The 15,414-nt window shown below is 46.7% G+C and overlaps 1 protein-coding gene across 2 annotated transcripts in view; it reads left to right on the top strand.

Moving 5' to 3' along the window:
• The window catches only part of INTS1 (integrator complex subunit 1), a 29,536-nt gene that overhangs the window by 12,768 nt on the left and 1,354 nt on the right, over positions 1-15,414 (top strand). The window contains exons 24-44 of one of the 2 annotated variants that reach the window (XM_076350715.1): positions 336-503; positions 860-971; positions 1,425-1,586; positions 2,783-2,929; positions 3,335-3,433; positions 3,815-3,939; positions 4,611-4,865; positions 5,567-5,726; positions 6,350-6,490; positions 6,901-7,081; positions 7,165-7,288; positions 7,816-7,934; positions 9,003-9,090; positions 9,732-9,958; positions 10,861-10,984; positions 11,452-11,585; positions 11,987-12,179; positions 12,441-12,568; positions 13,071-13,183; positions 13,789-13,902; positions 14,811-14,881. In XM_076350715.1, coding sequence (XP_076206830.1) covers positions 336-503; positions 860-971; positions 1,425-1,586; positions 2,783-2,929; positions 3,335-3,433; positions 3,815-3,939; positions 4,611-4,865; positions 5,567-5,726; positions 6,350-6,490; positions 6,901-7,081; positions 7,165-7,288; positions 7,816-7,934; positions 9,003-9,090; positions 9,732-9,958; positions 10,861-10,984; positions 11,452-11,585; positions 11,987-12,179; positions 12,441-12,568; positions 13,071-13,183; positions 13,789-13,902; positions 14,811-14,881 — 2,985 coding nt within the window. The remainder of the gene's footprint in view (positions 1-335; positions 504-859; positions 972-1,424; positions 1,587-2,782; positions 2,930-3,334; positions 3,434-3,814; positions 3,940-4,610; positions 4,866-5,566; positions 5,727-6,349; positions 6,491-6,900; positions 7,082-7,164; positions 7,289-7,815; positions 7,935-9,002; positions 9,091-9,731; positions 9,959-10,860; positions 10,985-11,451; positions 11,586-11,986; positions 12,180-12,440; positions 12,569-13,070; positions 13,184-13,788; positions 13,903-14,810; positions 14,882-15,414) is intronic. The other variant, XM_076350716.1, reaches the window with a different exon arrangement.

Below are 15,414 nucleotides of genomic sequence, written 5' to 3' on the forward strand. Positions count from 1 at the left end.
TCTGTTTAGATACGTGGAGAATGTTAAATGATAAAAGTCAGTAGATCTGTTTCTTCAGAGAAATGCAGATTTTTACTAGATAAACGCTCACTTTGTAATGGGATGCATCAGAATGCAGCTGCGCTACAACAGGGAACACTAAGGTATCACAAGATGCATGCAAAAAAGTACTGGTGTTTTCCCTGTTGTGATGGTTCTACTCTTGACTCTACACATTGATCTCCAGAGTGGCATTAACTGGGCTGATGATGGAAACTGGAGAATGTGATGCAATGAAGCAGGAGGACCCGGCTGTGTTGTTCTGTAAAGACCTCATGGATCTTTTCCCCTTGCAGGATGTAGCCCGGCTCATAGTGGAGCGCTCTACCATCATGTCTCACCTCTTCTCCAAGCTCTCATACTGTGCTGAATCAGATGCAGTGCTTGTGGCTCTTCTCTCCATCTTTTCTCGCTACATCAAACGCATGCGCCAGAGTAAGGAAGGCGAGGAGGTGTACAGCTGGGTGAGTTCCTCCCTGCCTGCCTTAAGCAAGTAGAAGAAACTGGATAAATTAACAAAAGAGAAGCCCATTGTGGGTTACTGAGTATGTAGAAACTACATCTGGTTCAAGAATTCCCTGATCTGACAATAATTGGAGGTTGGCATAATATCAGAGCCAAGTGTATGTGTACATAAAAAGCTTTTTTAACTTCCTTAGGTATCTTTTGTGGCCACTGTTGGAGATATTGGGCTAGGGGGAACTTTGGTCTGACCAAGTTTGTCCATTCTCACGTTCTCCTTTCATCTGCATCTCACAGATCTCATTCTTCTTTCTCTCCCCACCTTTGTTCATCGTGGTTTTTTTCTGCCTTTTTCCAGTCAGAGTCCCAGGATCAGGTGTTCCTTCGTTGGACTAGTGGGGAAACAGCCACTATGCACATCCTTGTGGTTCATGCAATGGTTATTCTCCTGACACTAGGGCCACCTCAAGGTTAGTGAAGTATGCTCAGATTTATTCAAGGGGTCATGGACAATACAGAGAGCCTTTTCTCTGCCTGCCATCTCCTAACAGGTCAGACTGGTGTTAATCCTTCTACTCACAGACTTATCCCTTGCAATGTTTGTTTGTAGCTGTGAGATCTATCAGAATATTGCTGCACAGAGTGCAGGATTTGCAGGCTTATTTTTTTGCCTTCTGCAGACAGCAGGAAATATTAAAATGATGGTGTGTCCCCCCCTGCTAAACAAGGATTCAGAGACTTACTGTAGTGTGAGAACTGGGCACTCAGATATGTAGTTCACATTTCCACTTGATAGTGTTTATTCCCAAGTTGTTTCTGACCTTTGAACAAGAAAGTGTTCCAGTGTGTTGATTTGCATAGAGAAGGGTAGGGTGTTCTAAGTGCTTGTGAACATGGGAGATAATTTTGTATCCACTCTTAAGCAGGGGATGGTGATTTTTATACCTTACTGGATATATGGTTCCCGGAGAAAAAGCCCCTTCCTACTGCTTTTCTGGTTGACACCTCAGAGGAGGCTCTGCTGCTCCCCGACTGGCTAAAGCTGCGTATGATCCGCTCTGAGGTCCCCCGTCTTGTGGATGCAGGTGAGCCTGTGGGATGTTTGTTGGTGTTTCAGATCCTTCCGAAAGGAAAGGGAGAGGCTTCCCCGCTCAAGTCCTCTGTGTGCCCAGCCATCCTGCTTGGATGCCTCTGGGTGAGGCCATCAGTCAGTGCAGATGCTGCAGCTGAGCAGGGAGCTTGGATGTAGAAAGCAGTGTGTCTCTGGATTTTGTGACAGTTGCAATCTAAACATACATTCTTTGCTACGTCCCTTAAGGCTGTCAAACAGATGTACAGAATATGAGCTGGTTCCGGGCAGGGAATGTTATGGGATGTCCCAGGGTGATTCCCTACTCAGCCATGATGCGTAGTTCATGTACCAAGGGTTTGAGAACGGATACAACCTCGCTAACCATCAGACCCCACAGGTTAATCCTCACAGCATGAAGAGCAGAAAGGTGAAAGCTGAGACTGAAGAGGAGGTCAGTGCCTTTGGTAGAGCTCCTTACTGCAGCGTGGAAGGCAGTTCCTCCCACTCTGATCCAAGTGCTGCTGAATCTTGCTGGCTTTTATAGGCAGTGACTATTAATTTTGAAGTAGGGGAGAGAATCTGTATGACTATTGCACTTTCTGTGTATTTTAAAGCAATTGGGGGACTTTGAATTGGATCCCATCTTTGTTACAACAATTCAGATTGAATTAAGCTACACAGTCACCAGACAACAGGCACAGCACTGCTTCCATAGGACACGGTGTGCTTGCAATGTGGAGAGCAGTGTCTGAAGGATGTAAGCTATACCTGTAGTTATTTTTGTCTTTGCACAGCTTGTCAGTGCTCTTCTTGGTATTCAGAGCTTTCATCCCTTTCTTACTAATTAAATGACAGCTCTCTATAGCCCGTGATTGAATTATTCAATAATTCCTGCCTGCAGCCATCAACAGATAGTGTGGAAGTTATTTTTTTAATGCGAATGATTGGGTTCCTGAGGTTTTGATCAAATTAAACAGAAGATCAAATTAGCCAGTGAGTGAATTAACTGGAAGATGCAATAAGAAGGCGATGATTCGCACAGCAAAGAAAACATAGTAGGCAGCTGTCAGACTTCTGGCTTTGGGCTCTCTGCAGCCCTGTCATTAACATGTCACTGTTGGTCCAGCCAAAAGCACAAAGATCAGGTAATAAAGATGACCCTCTCGGAGCAATTCAGAGGTCTGAGGACTCAGTGTTTGTGTTTTTCAGCCCTGCAGGACCTGGAGCCACAGCAGCTGCTTCTCTTTGTTCAGTCCTTTGGAATCCCAGTTTCCAGCATGAGCAAACTTCTGCAGTACCTGGATCAGGCAGTATCTCATGACCCACAGACACTAGAGCAGAACATCATGGACAAGAGTAAGAGCTTCATAGGAGGCTGACTACGCATTTTACTTTTTCTTGAACAGTTTTCACGAGTATCTCCTGTGAATTCCTTGGAAAAATCCAAACTAGTTCAGCAAACTCTGTGCATAGGCTGCTTTGGCAGCCTGTTGTCACTGTAGACACCTCCCTAGAGCTTGTCTGGATGGCCCTTGGCTGTATTTCCTGAAGTAGAGAAGGATTTTCTGGATTGGATTGTACAGAGTCTAAAAAGTAATTTGGAGGCTAACTTGTAAAAGAAACAAGGCTTAAAAGCATCATGTTTACAAAGTCCATGGGAACAGCAAATTCCCTTTGCTGCGGGAGCTGTACAAACAGCAACCAATTCTGTCCTGCTTTACTAAAGAGGACGAGATGATGTATGTGTTCCTCCTTTTTCAGACTACATGGCTCACCTTGTGGAGGTTCAACATGAGAGAGGAGCGACAGGAGGCCAGACTTTCCACTCCTTGCTCACTGCATCCTTACCAGCCCGACGAGGTACTGCCTGGGATAGCCTAAACTTCTGAATATCAAAGTCGTCTTCCAAACTTACTTCCTCCGTTGCTGTTGAGAGGGACAGGAAGAGTTGTCTTCAAAAGGGGTTGTGTTGCAATATATCAGCAAGCTACAGTTAGACACCAGTCCTTGCTAGAGTTTTTCATTCCTGGTGAAGGGAGAAATTCCAATATTCTTCGAGTTTACTACAATGAGTTGTTCTGAGTGATATGGAAAAATAGGTTTTGCTTGGCCTCAAGAGAAAAGCTACTGAATTCCTCGGTAGCTAGAGCTTGTAAAGTTGAAGGTGATCCAAGTGTTGGGACTCCAGATGCTAGCTACCATAACTGCATTTTTCTTTCTTTTCTTTTATCCCTCTTGCAGACAGCGCTGAGACTGCAAGGTCAAAATCTAGTCCCGAGAACTCTCAAGGCCAGAGCCGAATCCGGGCCTTAAGCCAGGTCCAGGTTCTGGGTCCAGAAGATGATCTAGCAGGCATCTTTCTGCAGGTACTGGTATAATCTCTAGCTGATCAGCTACTTCCCTGCAGGACCTTTACAAAATGCATTTCTCTTATACTTGCATCTTCTGACCCCTTCCTCCTGCACTGTTTGCAGGCAATGAGGTGGCGCCACTACAGCCTGCTGGAATTGATACTGGAAGGATTTTTTTCTTGTAGTTTGAACATGATGTGGCTTTTGATCATGCCTAATACTGTCAGTGCCTACTAGCATGTTACTGTCTCTGCACCGTGTTTGTTCTGTGTATAGTGCCTTTCTTCTCAGCAGTGGATGGAGGATTTGTGAAATGCTTGCAGGGCCTTGGTGGCAAAGCTGTGTGTAAACAGCATTTGTACTCTGGCTTGTCTGCTTGCAGAGCCTCCCTCTCTCCATTGACTCCAGAAGGAGCCTACAGGGAATTAATTGGCCAAGTTGGTTGCCTGTAGTATGGTGATTCCCCCACGGTGTCAGTATTGATAGTCACGTTGGGGTTGCATAGATGCTGTGCCTGTTCCTGTACCAGGTGCTAAAATATTGAAAAAGCTCTGTCAGAAGGTTCCAGTTAACCCACAGTCAGTATGATTGTACAAGGTAAATCAGTCCTCTGCCTCAGGATGTTTATTGTATAGCAAGTCCTTTCATGTGCTCTCATAAACGTATTTCCTTCTGTATCCTACTAGCTTTTCCCACTAAATCCAGACCCACGATGGCAGAATTCAAACCTGCGCCCGCTTGCCCTGGCGTTACAGCAGGCCCTGGGGCAGGAACTGGCTCGCATCCGCCAGGGGAACGCACAGGTGACCGGGATCACAGCACGACTTCTCCAGGCAGTAGCTGCACTGATGAACTCGCCGCACAGTGGTACGTTGGTGATGGCAATGCATCGTAACCACTTCATCTCCTGCCCACTGATGCGCCAGTTGTACCAGTATCAGGTGAGTGGTGTAAGATGAGAATTTTTGTAGCATTTAACAAAGAGGGGTGAGGAGGAAACAAAGTCTGCAGTGCATCTGCTCTGCTGTGTGCAGACCCTCCTACCTGTGTGATGCTGGAAATGGAGCCTGGGGATCATGACACAGAGGGGCTCAAGTTGCCTGGACATAGGCGTCTGGATGCAGGCTGGCCCCATCAGCCTAGCACTGCTGAGAATTGGGGCTTACATGCAGGGTTAGGTATACCCTACCTAGTCTGGTAACTGTGCAGTACTGTGGATTTGCAGCTGTGGGTCTCCGTTGGTTTTGGGATCTCTAGTCTGTGCTGTTTTGTAGCACGGACATGTCTTGCAAGCCAGGGTGTTTGCAGACAACTTGAGAGCTGAAGTCTGTAATTACTTGAAGAAATCTTCAGAGCAGGCTGCAAGTTATTCAATGAAATATCTCATTCCTTTCATCATGATGAAAGAAGGCACAAAGTTACCCCTAGTTTTGCTGGGAGAGGTAGTGTGTGTGTGACTGAGTCTTCTGCCTTGCATTTGTACACTAGAAGCTGCTGCTTTGATTTGAGTGAGCTGCGGTCCAACAGAGTAGGTGTGCTCTATGTATTTCTGGCAGTGTGTGCCACTATCTGCATCTTTCCTACTATCTTTGTTGTATTCTTGAAGTGTGTATAAGCAAGTCTCTTCTGCTGTTCTCCCCAGCGCTGCATGCCACAAGACACTGCCTTCTCCTCGCTCTTCTTCAAAGTCCTCATGCAGATGCTGCAGTGGTTGGAGAACCCTGCAGTGGAAGACGGCCCTCTGCGTGCTCAGCTGAAGGCCTTTGCTGTGCAGTACTCCTCAAGGCACAGGATCAGTGACGGTACTGGCATTGTACAGTTTATGGGACTCAGAATAAGACAAGAAAGGGACAGAAACAAAACTGCACCCAGAGCAGAAAGTGGGGTGGGCTGCCTTTTAGAGAGGTGTGCTTAGGAGTAGCGAAGAGAGGTTTTTTACTGTGCTATATAAACTCCATGAGGATGCAGACAAGTGATTTAGCTCTGGGGGTTTGTAGTAGACACCTGGTAGCATCTCACCAAGCACAGCAGATCTTTCAGGGATAACTTCCATTTGCTCAGGCCAGGAATTCTGTGCTAGCTGTAGTCGTGAAAGATGAGCATGCAAGAATGCCTCTGGAACAAGGTCACATCATGACTTGTAGAGTTGTTTATCATCTGCTGCCTGTTGGGAGGAGGAGTCTATAACCAAGAGCTTAGGCATGGAAATGGGTTTGTGGTTATAGAGTTTTCTCTTAGCCACATGTCCCTGTAACATGCAGAAGAGTTGTCAAGGGTTTTGGTGGGAGTAAAATGGCAGTAGAGTGTAGTGTGTTTGTATGTTTGAGTAGTTGTGCCCTGGAGGCACGTGGGGCTTCTGTAGAAGGGAAGCCTGATGTGGGGGCTGGCTTGGCCCTGTGATGCCAATGCTGTGATTTCTTTGCAGTTCGAGGTGGCTTCTTGCACCTCACAGAAGCTCTGACTTTCCGTCATGACCCTGACTTGATCAGCTCCACGGTACGTGCCATCATTGCAACCCTGAAATCAGGAGAGAAGTGTAATGTTGAGCCGGAGCTCATCAGCAAAGGTATGGTTGTCCTTCTGCTCTCCTTCCCTGTTGCAGCAGCAGGCTGAACTGCCAGCCCAGCAAGGGAGTGCCTAGTGTGCAGGCTGTGGGAAGCTGCCTTCTGCCTGGATCAGAAAATGTGAACTGATTTAAGCTTGGTCCTATCTTGTATCAGCTCCTTCCCCTGCACTGGCATGTGGGTTTATAAACTGTGATCTGGGGCTGGGATTAAGTCTCTCAGCGAACTGTTGGGTTCCACTAACAAAAGGAGAAATAGAAGCCTACTATCCCAAAGAAAAATGGCTTCCCTCTTCCTTACTGAGCCAGGCTCTCAGGAGTGCCGGACTGATTGCCTTTATGATACTTTTACAAGGTTCCATAGCTTTCACCACATCCTGAAGTTAATGAGTGCATCTTTCTCCCTCTGCTAGTCCTTCAAGGTCTGATTGAAACTCACTCTCCGTACTTGGAGGAACTCCTGACTGTCCTCTTCTCAGCTACTGTTGAGACCACTGCCAGGTTTCCTGCCATGAAACCAATTGCTGTGGTGAGCTCCTTGTTGCTCCAGGACAAAGAAGAAACACCAGTGAAGAAGGAGCTGGACAGTTGCAGGTGAGCCTAGGCAATGATAAGAATTCACTGGTAGGTCTGGGTTCATGACATGACCACTGATACTGGCTTTGTTTTCTCCTCAGTACTGAAGCAGCTTGGCTAGGGCCCTCCTCTGGTCTTCTTAATGACTGGCTGGAGATGTTGGACCCAGAGGTGATCAGCAGCTGCCCTGATCTCCAGCAGAAGCTACTGTTCTCCTGGAACAAAGTAAGAGTTGTTTGGTAGAGGGACTACTGTGCTGATACCACTTTTCTGGGGTGCTGACTTGCACCTGGAAACAGGCCAAGGGGTAGTTTTATGTTTTGCCACATGTTGCTATACCAGTTCCAAAGCAGTACAGGCTGACTAGGAGGGGAATTCTGGTACATCCTTCTCAGTGCAAGGCTTATGTTTCATCTTTTCTTTATATTTCCTCAGCTGTGTTCTTTTCAGGACTTTGAAGTGCATTACAGACACAACGTAGTCCCATAACAGCCCAGCCAGCTGTGTTTTTATTTTTGCAGGCAGATAAATAGCTTGCCTAGAAGTGCTATGCTGAAGCTAAGACTAAAACTGAATTTCACAGCTGATGCCGTGTTCTGTTAGAAAGTACTGCAGTTCAAATCCTAAATCCACGTGTTGTTTTCTGTGCTGTCTGCCTGCCTGGATCCTTCTGTAATATACATAGTATCTCCCACATCCACGTTGCAGCAAGGATCTGTTTATTACATCTTTTCCTTCTTTGGTCCTTTCAGGCAGGGTCCCAGGTGCCCTCCTTCCACCCATATCTCTTGGCTCTTCTCACTCACCAGTCCAGCTGGACCACGCTGCACCAGTGCATCAGGCTTCTGCTTTGCAGAAACCGGGAGCAAAGGTGAGTCTTGTTTTTTGGGCCTAGCAAGGAGTTTTGAGTTGGGCGACTCGCTGTGTCTGAGAGAGAACAAACAGAAGCTGAGAACAAGAGCTGCCACATTGCACGGTGCGTCTGCCAGGAGATGTAACCCAGCCAAAAACAGGCTTTGTGAGAAGGATGCTGATTTCAGTCATGCTGATTTGTGTACCTTGATATAAATATTACCTGCTGTTTGATGGAAGCAGCACGTAAAGATTTGGCTGTGTTCTAAACAGGAAGTGCTAATCGCTGGGTAATCCATCTAGCATTGCCCTTGTTGATAATCTTTATGAACATGGGGTTTGAAAGATGGTTTGGATAGCGAACTGACAGCAGTCTCTGTACCTGGGCAGGCTCTGCTGGATCTTTTGGTTATACTAAACTCCATTACCAGTCTTTCTCTAACCCCCTTCCTGGCATCTGGCTCCCAGTTCTGATCTCTGGAGCAGCCCTAGCTCTCCAGCTTCTCTACGTTGCTGTCAAATACGGAAGTGCCACTGTAGTAGTATTTTGCTTAAACTTGTTACGCTTATGGACCAGGAAATGCTAACACCTAATAGTAGTAATTCGGGACATGACTAAACTAGCAATACTTCTAAAGCTGGCAGTATTTCAGTTTGCTTATTATTATATTATTGATCTCTTGCTCAGTAACAATTTCATTCATTTCTGCAATCCAGGATAACAGCCAGGATAGGATGTTCTGTACGCTGGGACAGTAGGGTCACTGGTCTGATTGTACCAATTGTTTGCGTTGATGACCAACTTCTGGGCTTATGGTGCAAGATTCCGTGTAGCTGCCACACTCTTGCTGAATGCCATTTGTTCAGCTCCATACCCTGTGCCGTGCTTATTGCAAAAAATATTTAGTCATAATCTGGGAAGAGAACCAAACCCCTTCTCGGGACTTAATGGATCCTATTTTTACATTTGCAGATGTTTCTTTCTTCACAGTACTCATGATGTTTAGAGACACTGCCATGTGTTTTGTGCTGCCTGAGGGCTGCGTTGACTCTAATTGCAAATCTGTCTTCTTTTGTTTTCTGGCAGGTTTGACCCAACTGCATCCCTGGATTTCTTGTGGGCCTGTATTCACATTCCTCGGATCTGGCAGGGAAGGGACCAAAGAACTCCTCAGGTAGTGGTTCAGTTCTTCCAAGATTCCTCTCTGGATGGAGCGAGAGGTGATGCTTTCACAGTGCCTGATTTTTCCATGGCCCAAGAAGTGGCTGGAGTGGTACAGGTGCAGCATGCCAAGTTTGCTGCCTGTACCTCAGCTGGTTACTTAGCTGCTCTGCTATATTACATATTACAGTGGCAATTTTGAGTCCAAAAAGCTGATATGAACACACATAAGTTTGCCCACTTGGCATTTTCTCTGCAGCTCCTGCAGCAGTTGCCACTATATCCGTTAAACGTCTAGGCACAAGGCTACAGTGGTGAGCAAGCTAAAACCCAGTGTGGGATAATTCCCATTTCACCAAGAAAAGGGGGTTGCGTCTCTTCTCCACAGAGGAATTTCTTTGGTTTGGTGGCTGAATTATGGTTTCTGTCCCATTGCACATGCTGAGTTGGAAGTAAATGAGTTCAGAAGTAGAAAAGGGGTAAAGAGTTGTCATTTGGGGCTGTGATGCATGCTTTCAGAGCTCTAGATATGGGGCTGTTCTGAAGTCTAGTCCTAAGAGATGTTCTATTCCAGTTGGGGAAAGTGTGACTAGAAGGAACTAAGGATCTAGGGATTCAGTTTGGATTAATTTTGGGTGTTCTCTTGCATTACAGAAGCGCCGTGAGGAATTTGTACTCCACCTAAAGGCATCAGAATTGATCAGCATGGTGGAGTTGATCCTGGCTGAAGCAGAAACCAGATACCAGAACACGGAAGACGCCTCCTGCACACTCATCCAGTCTCGACTGCCTCTGTTGCTTAGTTGTTCTCATGGGGACCTTGAGAGCATCAAAAAAGTAACGGAGTATCTGACCAGCTGCATCCAGCAGTGGGGAAGCAGGTGGAATTGCAAATGGGGAGCACTGTCTACTCTAATTGTAGTTACTTGTCATTTTAAGTGGTACTTGGACCAGGAAGGTGACTTTTAAAGTTACATTTCAAGGCCCTTTTGCTTTTAGGACTTCAGGACAAAATGCTTGCCATGGTTTGGGGTTTTTTTGTTTTCTTTTTTTTTTTTTTTTTAAGTCAATGATTATTTTTAATTACCAATTCCTAACATGGGATTTCTTGTCTACTCATCCCTTGAATCACTGCTCATAATGCATCCTGCTTCTGACCATTATGATTGCTTTCAAAGCTGAATGGAGACTAGATTGTTTCCTAACAGCTATGTTAGCACTGTGGGAAGAATAGGAAGATGGTGTATTTGTGGCCGTGAAACAAACTGACTTAATCCTAACCTCGCTTATGGTGGTGTTAGAAAAGATACTGAGTAATCTCAGTTGCCATTGCATTGTACTGCCTCCCAGTACAGACTATCCAGGGATCTATGGAGGGCAGGTGTATAGAGAACAGACTGGCTAGTCTGAATAGTTGTGCTTCTGACTGCTCTTCCAATTGGGATGGGGATGACCATGAGTACCATGTGCAGAAACTGTTCGCTGAAGATGTAAGCAGAGCTTTCTTGTCCTGTGCCCCTTTGTAACTGCAGTTTTCTAACTCCAGATGGCCTAATGATGGATCCCTGTAGACTGTGGATGGATCCTTGTAGACTGTGAATGATTTGAGTAGTTCAAAAGAAGCAAAGACTGAAAAAACACTGATTCAGATTAGTGGTGGCTGCTCTTTTACGTGGTCTGTTTGCCATATGCAAGAAGGTTGTTACTAATCTGGTGGGTCTGGGATGCTTGCGGGTTGAACTAACGTAGTAACCAGTGGCTGACCTCTCCCTTTTTCCTTCAGCTCTGTGGGAAAATGCTGCCAGGACCTTCTGCTTCAGATATACCTGCAACTACCCGAGCTCCTTGTGCCTATGCCTGAGATGCTTCTCACCAGTGAAGGAGCCAGAGACAGCAGCACTTGCAAGGTAAAGTTAGAGGCATAGGAAAGCCCCCTTCCCGTTGTGTACCCAGAGTGGATGCTACCTTGATGACCAGTCTAAAAGGACAGGACTGGCAAAAGCTTCCTGGGTCACTTTGGTTTCTTTACCTTGCTCTTCTGTTGCCCCTTCTCTGCCTGCACTCTCAGGTGTGGAGAGTTCAGGTGCAGTTTATTTTGCAGCGTCCTGTAAAATAATATAAGCTCCACAAGCTTCTGTGTGCCAAAAGCTTCTGTAAAGCACGAGTGTGCAGGCGTCTGATCCTGCTTTGATGTCTGTAGGGACTGTGGACTTCAGATCCTGTGCCAGCTGGAACGTTGCATCTACTCTCAGATTCTACCTGAAAATAATTTCTGTTAACCCCCTCTGTAGTTGGAAAGGAATTGGGAAACACTGCTGAAGAGCCAGGGGCTTGACTGTGCTTTAAACTTCTTAACTGTTTACTTTTCTTCTAGCTCGATGCCCTGGTTCACAGATTCATTAACCTCCTCGCAGACACCAGTGACTCCAAGTCATCAGAAAGCCGTGTGTGGGATGCCAATATGGCCTGCAGGAAGCTAGCTGTGGCTCATCCCATCCTGCTTCTTAGGTACCAGTCTCCCCTTTCACCCCCTGTGTGGCTGGCGTTCATTGAAAAGCATCCACCCTTGTCCTAGAGGGGGAACAAACTTGCAGCAATCATGATGACTGTGACAGAATACGTGTTCGTGTACAAAAGTCAAGAGAAAGGGCAGCAAAGTTGTATCTCTTATAATGAGGCAGCACCTCTTTTGGCTCCGTGTCTGTCCGGAAGCAGTCCTCTTGGAATTGGAGACTAGAGAACAGGACATGGGTGGGAAATGGGGCTTGCCGATTCTGTGGATACAGGGATCAAATCCAGAATCCTGGGAGAGGATAAGGGACGCTTCCTTCCAGGAACTGAGGTGTAACAACATGTAACTGTTTCTAGGAAGAGGCTAGATCTGGATTTTCCTGTGTTTGGCGTTTCAGGCACTTGCCAATGATTGCAGCACTGCTGCACGGCCGTGTCCACCTCAATTTCCAGGAGTTCAGGCAGCAGAACCACTTGACCTTCTTCATCCACGTCTTGGGGATCCTGGAGCTGCTCCAGCCGCAGGTCTTCCAGAACGAGCACCAGGCAGCACTATGGGACTGTCTCCTGTCCTTCATCCGTCTGCTGCTGGTAGGAAAGTCCCTGCTCCCCCTCCATCCGCGGGCTGACAGCCACTAGAGGGAGAAGCTCAAACGCCGGGCCAGCCCAGCTCTCTCCCATTTGAAGGGAAACCTTCATATACCTAAGAACAAAAAACTGTATCAAGTATCTTGGAGAGCTTAAAGAGGAGGCAGGCGATCAAGAAGCTACTCCCTGGTACCCAGAGGTGCAGGATGGGGCGGTGCATCACTGCTTTTTTTGTTAACTCTCATCTTCTCGATCCTTTCTCAGAACTACAGAAAATCCTCGCGGCACCTGGCTGCCTTCATCAGCAAGTTTGTCCAGTTCATCCACAAGTACATCACGTGCAATGCCCAGGCAGCTGTCTCCTTCTTGCAGAAGCACTCGGATCCGCTCCAGTAAGCTTCCTTACTCCAGTTAGCCCATGGTGTTAGCTCATGGAGAGCTTGCGCAGTCAGGCTGCCGTGAGCTAATCAGACAGAAGGCAGCAAGAGGATGTGACAAAATAGCTATTAATATGGCACTTTTTCACCCTTAGCTCCCTTAAGTCTCTATTGAGATGAGCAGCATATCCCTTTTTATAGGTGAAAACTGAGCCCAAGGAAGTCAGATGATGATTTCAACTTACATAATGGCCTAAATGTCCTACTGAGGCGTTGTAGTGCCCTGCAGTCATTTCCAGAGGGCCAGCAGGAGGGTCTTTTCCCTGAGCGGTGGCTGCAGGGTCCCACCTGCAGATATGGGGAAGAATGCGTTTGAATTCCAGTTATGATGAAAGGAAAAATCTTGTTTCTGCTTCTGTTCTGAGAAACTGTTCATTTTAGTGTACATATATGTGCTGTTACTTGTCCTCGTGCCCTTACTGCTATTGAAACCTAAACATGCCATCTCTTCCCCCAGTGACCTATCGTCGGACAATAGTGACCTAGCAATGTTGAAGTCCCTCCTGGCTGGGCTGAGTCTGCCTAGTAAGAGCGGCATCTTGGACAGGGGCTCTGATGAAGAGAAGGATGGTGAGTCTGAGTGAGGGGAAGAGTTATCCCAGCTGGTGAACCTGCAGTATATTTTGGAGCACAGATGCTTTTGTGGGCTGTATGCTGTGCTCGTTCTTCTTGTAACAGCCCAACGAAAGGGTATTTAGAGTGGAGAATGGCACTTGGATACTCAGCAGTTTGGAACCAGTGTCTGGGATGGGTTAATTTGTTTTCCTGTCAGTGGTATCACTACTGGAGCAGAAGAACAGCTCTTAACAAGGGCAAGTTTCATTGTTGTGGATTTTGCCTTCCTCAGCCACACTTGAGGACTGGCCTGTTAAGAGACCCTAAGGGTACATCTGCTTCTTGCTGTTTTCTTTACAACTTGCGTGGGAAAATTATTCGGTATTAAAACAGCTCGGGAAGGTTCCTTCTCTTTGCGTCAGCTGAGGGGTACCAGAAGGTGCAATGAAGCTAGAGACAGTGCGAGAGCCAGGAATTGTATTACAGTGTTGCTGGTCGGCTCATGATACACCACTGTACTGGTAGGGAACACTGGACCTGTCTCCCTGTTAAAACTACATAGACTGTCAGGAGTGACCTGTTCTCTCTCTCTCTTCCCCCCCCCCCCCCCCCCCCCCAAGATGAAGCAGCAGCTGGCTCTCTCCCCCTCGTCAGCGTGTCTCTCTTCACTCCTCTCACACCAGCTGAAATGGCCCCGTATATGAAGAGGCTCTCTAGAGGCCAAACGGTTGAGGGTAAGTGAGGACCTGCAGAGCTGTACAAAGGCGCAAGGCAAATGCAGACAGATGCCAACCCTGTTACTTATCTGTCAGCTACAGGCTAATTTCCTGTTTCGGTCTTGTGTTTGGAAGTCTCCAGCAGTTAGGATGTGGTTTTGTTTTGGATGAACTTGCCCATAACCTTCTGTGATTCTGTGACAGAGGCTTCCTATGACGCTGTTATCACTTAGCTCGGCAGTGTTGCAACTGCCTTTGCTTTGGGGCTCTTCAAGGATCTTGTAAGTGCTCTGGGACATAGTATGCGTAATTCAAGGAGCACTGCAGTTCATGTTGAACCAGGTCTGGAGTGCTGATAGGAGTGCCATTTTTTTAATGATATAAAAATACCAAATTGATGAGAAGCAGGATTTTGTTAGAAATCCCCAAATGGCCTTCGTGGAAGAAAATCGTGTTAACCTGGTGTACGGGAACAACATGCTGCTTCTTCAAAGGTCTTCTGAAATCACAGGTGTCCAGTGTTCAGACCTAAGTTGTGGTATTGGGGTGACAGTTTTCCTTCCACAGTAGAAATAGGGGGAAGAAGTCCTGCCTGGACACTGTTTTTAAAAGAAGCTTTCTGTGAAGATCTTTCAGTTACAGAAGAAGGTGTTCTGGAATTGAAACCTCACACCCCACTCCACTCCTTCCCCTGCCTATGGCGTGACAGTGCTGGTGACCTCTGCCTGGGCAGGTTGGGATGTGCTGATCTGGCACATGACCTACCTGTTCTCAGCCTTTTTGAAGAATGCCTTTATTACTCTAGCTCTGTGCACAGGTGGGAAAACTTGACTGCTTGGGAGATTGGATTTGTAGGGAAAAAGAAAAAGATCTTTTCCTGGGTGAGTGAATTTTAGTCACCCCTTTCAACCTGTGTCTTCCACCAGACATCCTGGAGGTGCTGACAGACATTGATGAGATGTCCAGACGGAGGCCAGAAATTCTCTCCTTTTTTGCTGTGAGTATTAGTGTCTCAGACTGCCACTGGGAGGAAGAGATTCTTTTCACCAGAGTCTGTGTTGCACAGCCAGCTTAAGTACTATCCTTCCTCTGCTTTTTGGGTGGTTGTTGAAGCATCTTAGGAGAAATTTATCTTCTCTTAGGCCTCCTGACAGCAGGCAGTATTAACTTCCCTGCCGTCTTCTCTCTATTGCATACTGGGTCTGTCATCATCCACTTTAATTTCTCTTTATGTCAGATGGAGAATTAACCCTCTGTCCCCTTCCCAGTACTGGGGCAAGGAGGGAGCTCTGTCGAAAACAGTGGAGCCTAGGGAAAACTCAGCTGTCCCACATGGAATAAGATTACAGGAGGGTGCTTTAAAGTATTCAAAAACAGGATAATCCTTCTTACAGAGAGGGATTTCCTGGCTCAGCCAGTACCTGCTGGATGTGTGTTGGGCTGGATTGGTGCTGGAGGGGTAGTAATGCAAGTCTGAGGAGTCTGTGCTCCCTGGATGGCCCTGTGATCCTCATTTGTGTATCTTCTTTC

Source organism: Aptenodytes patagonicus, chromosome 13 (assembly GCF_965638725.1).
Source record: "Aptenodytes patagonicus chromosome 13, bAptPat1.pri.cur, whole genome shotgun sequence".
In the NCBI taxonomy this organism is placed as follows: Eukaryota; Metazoa; Chordata; class Aves; order Sphenisciformes; family Spheniscidae; genus Aptenodytes; species Aptenodytes patagonicus.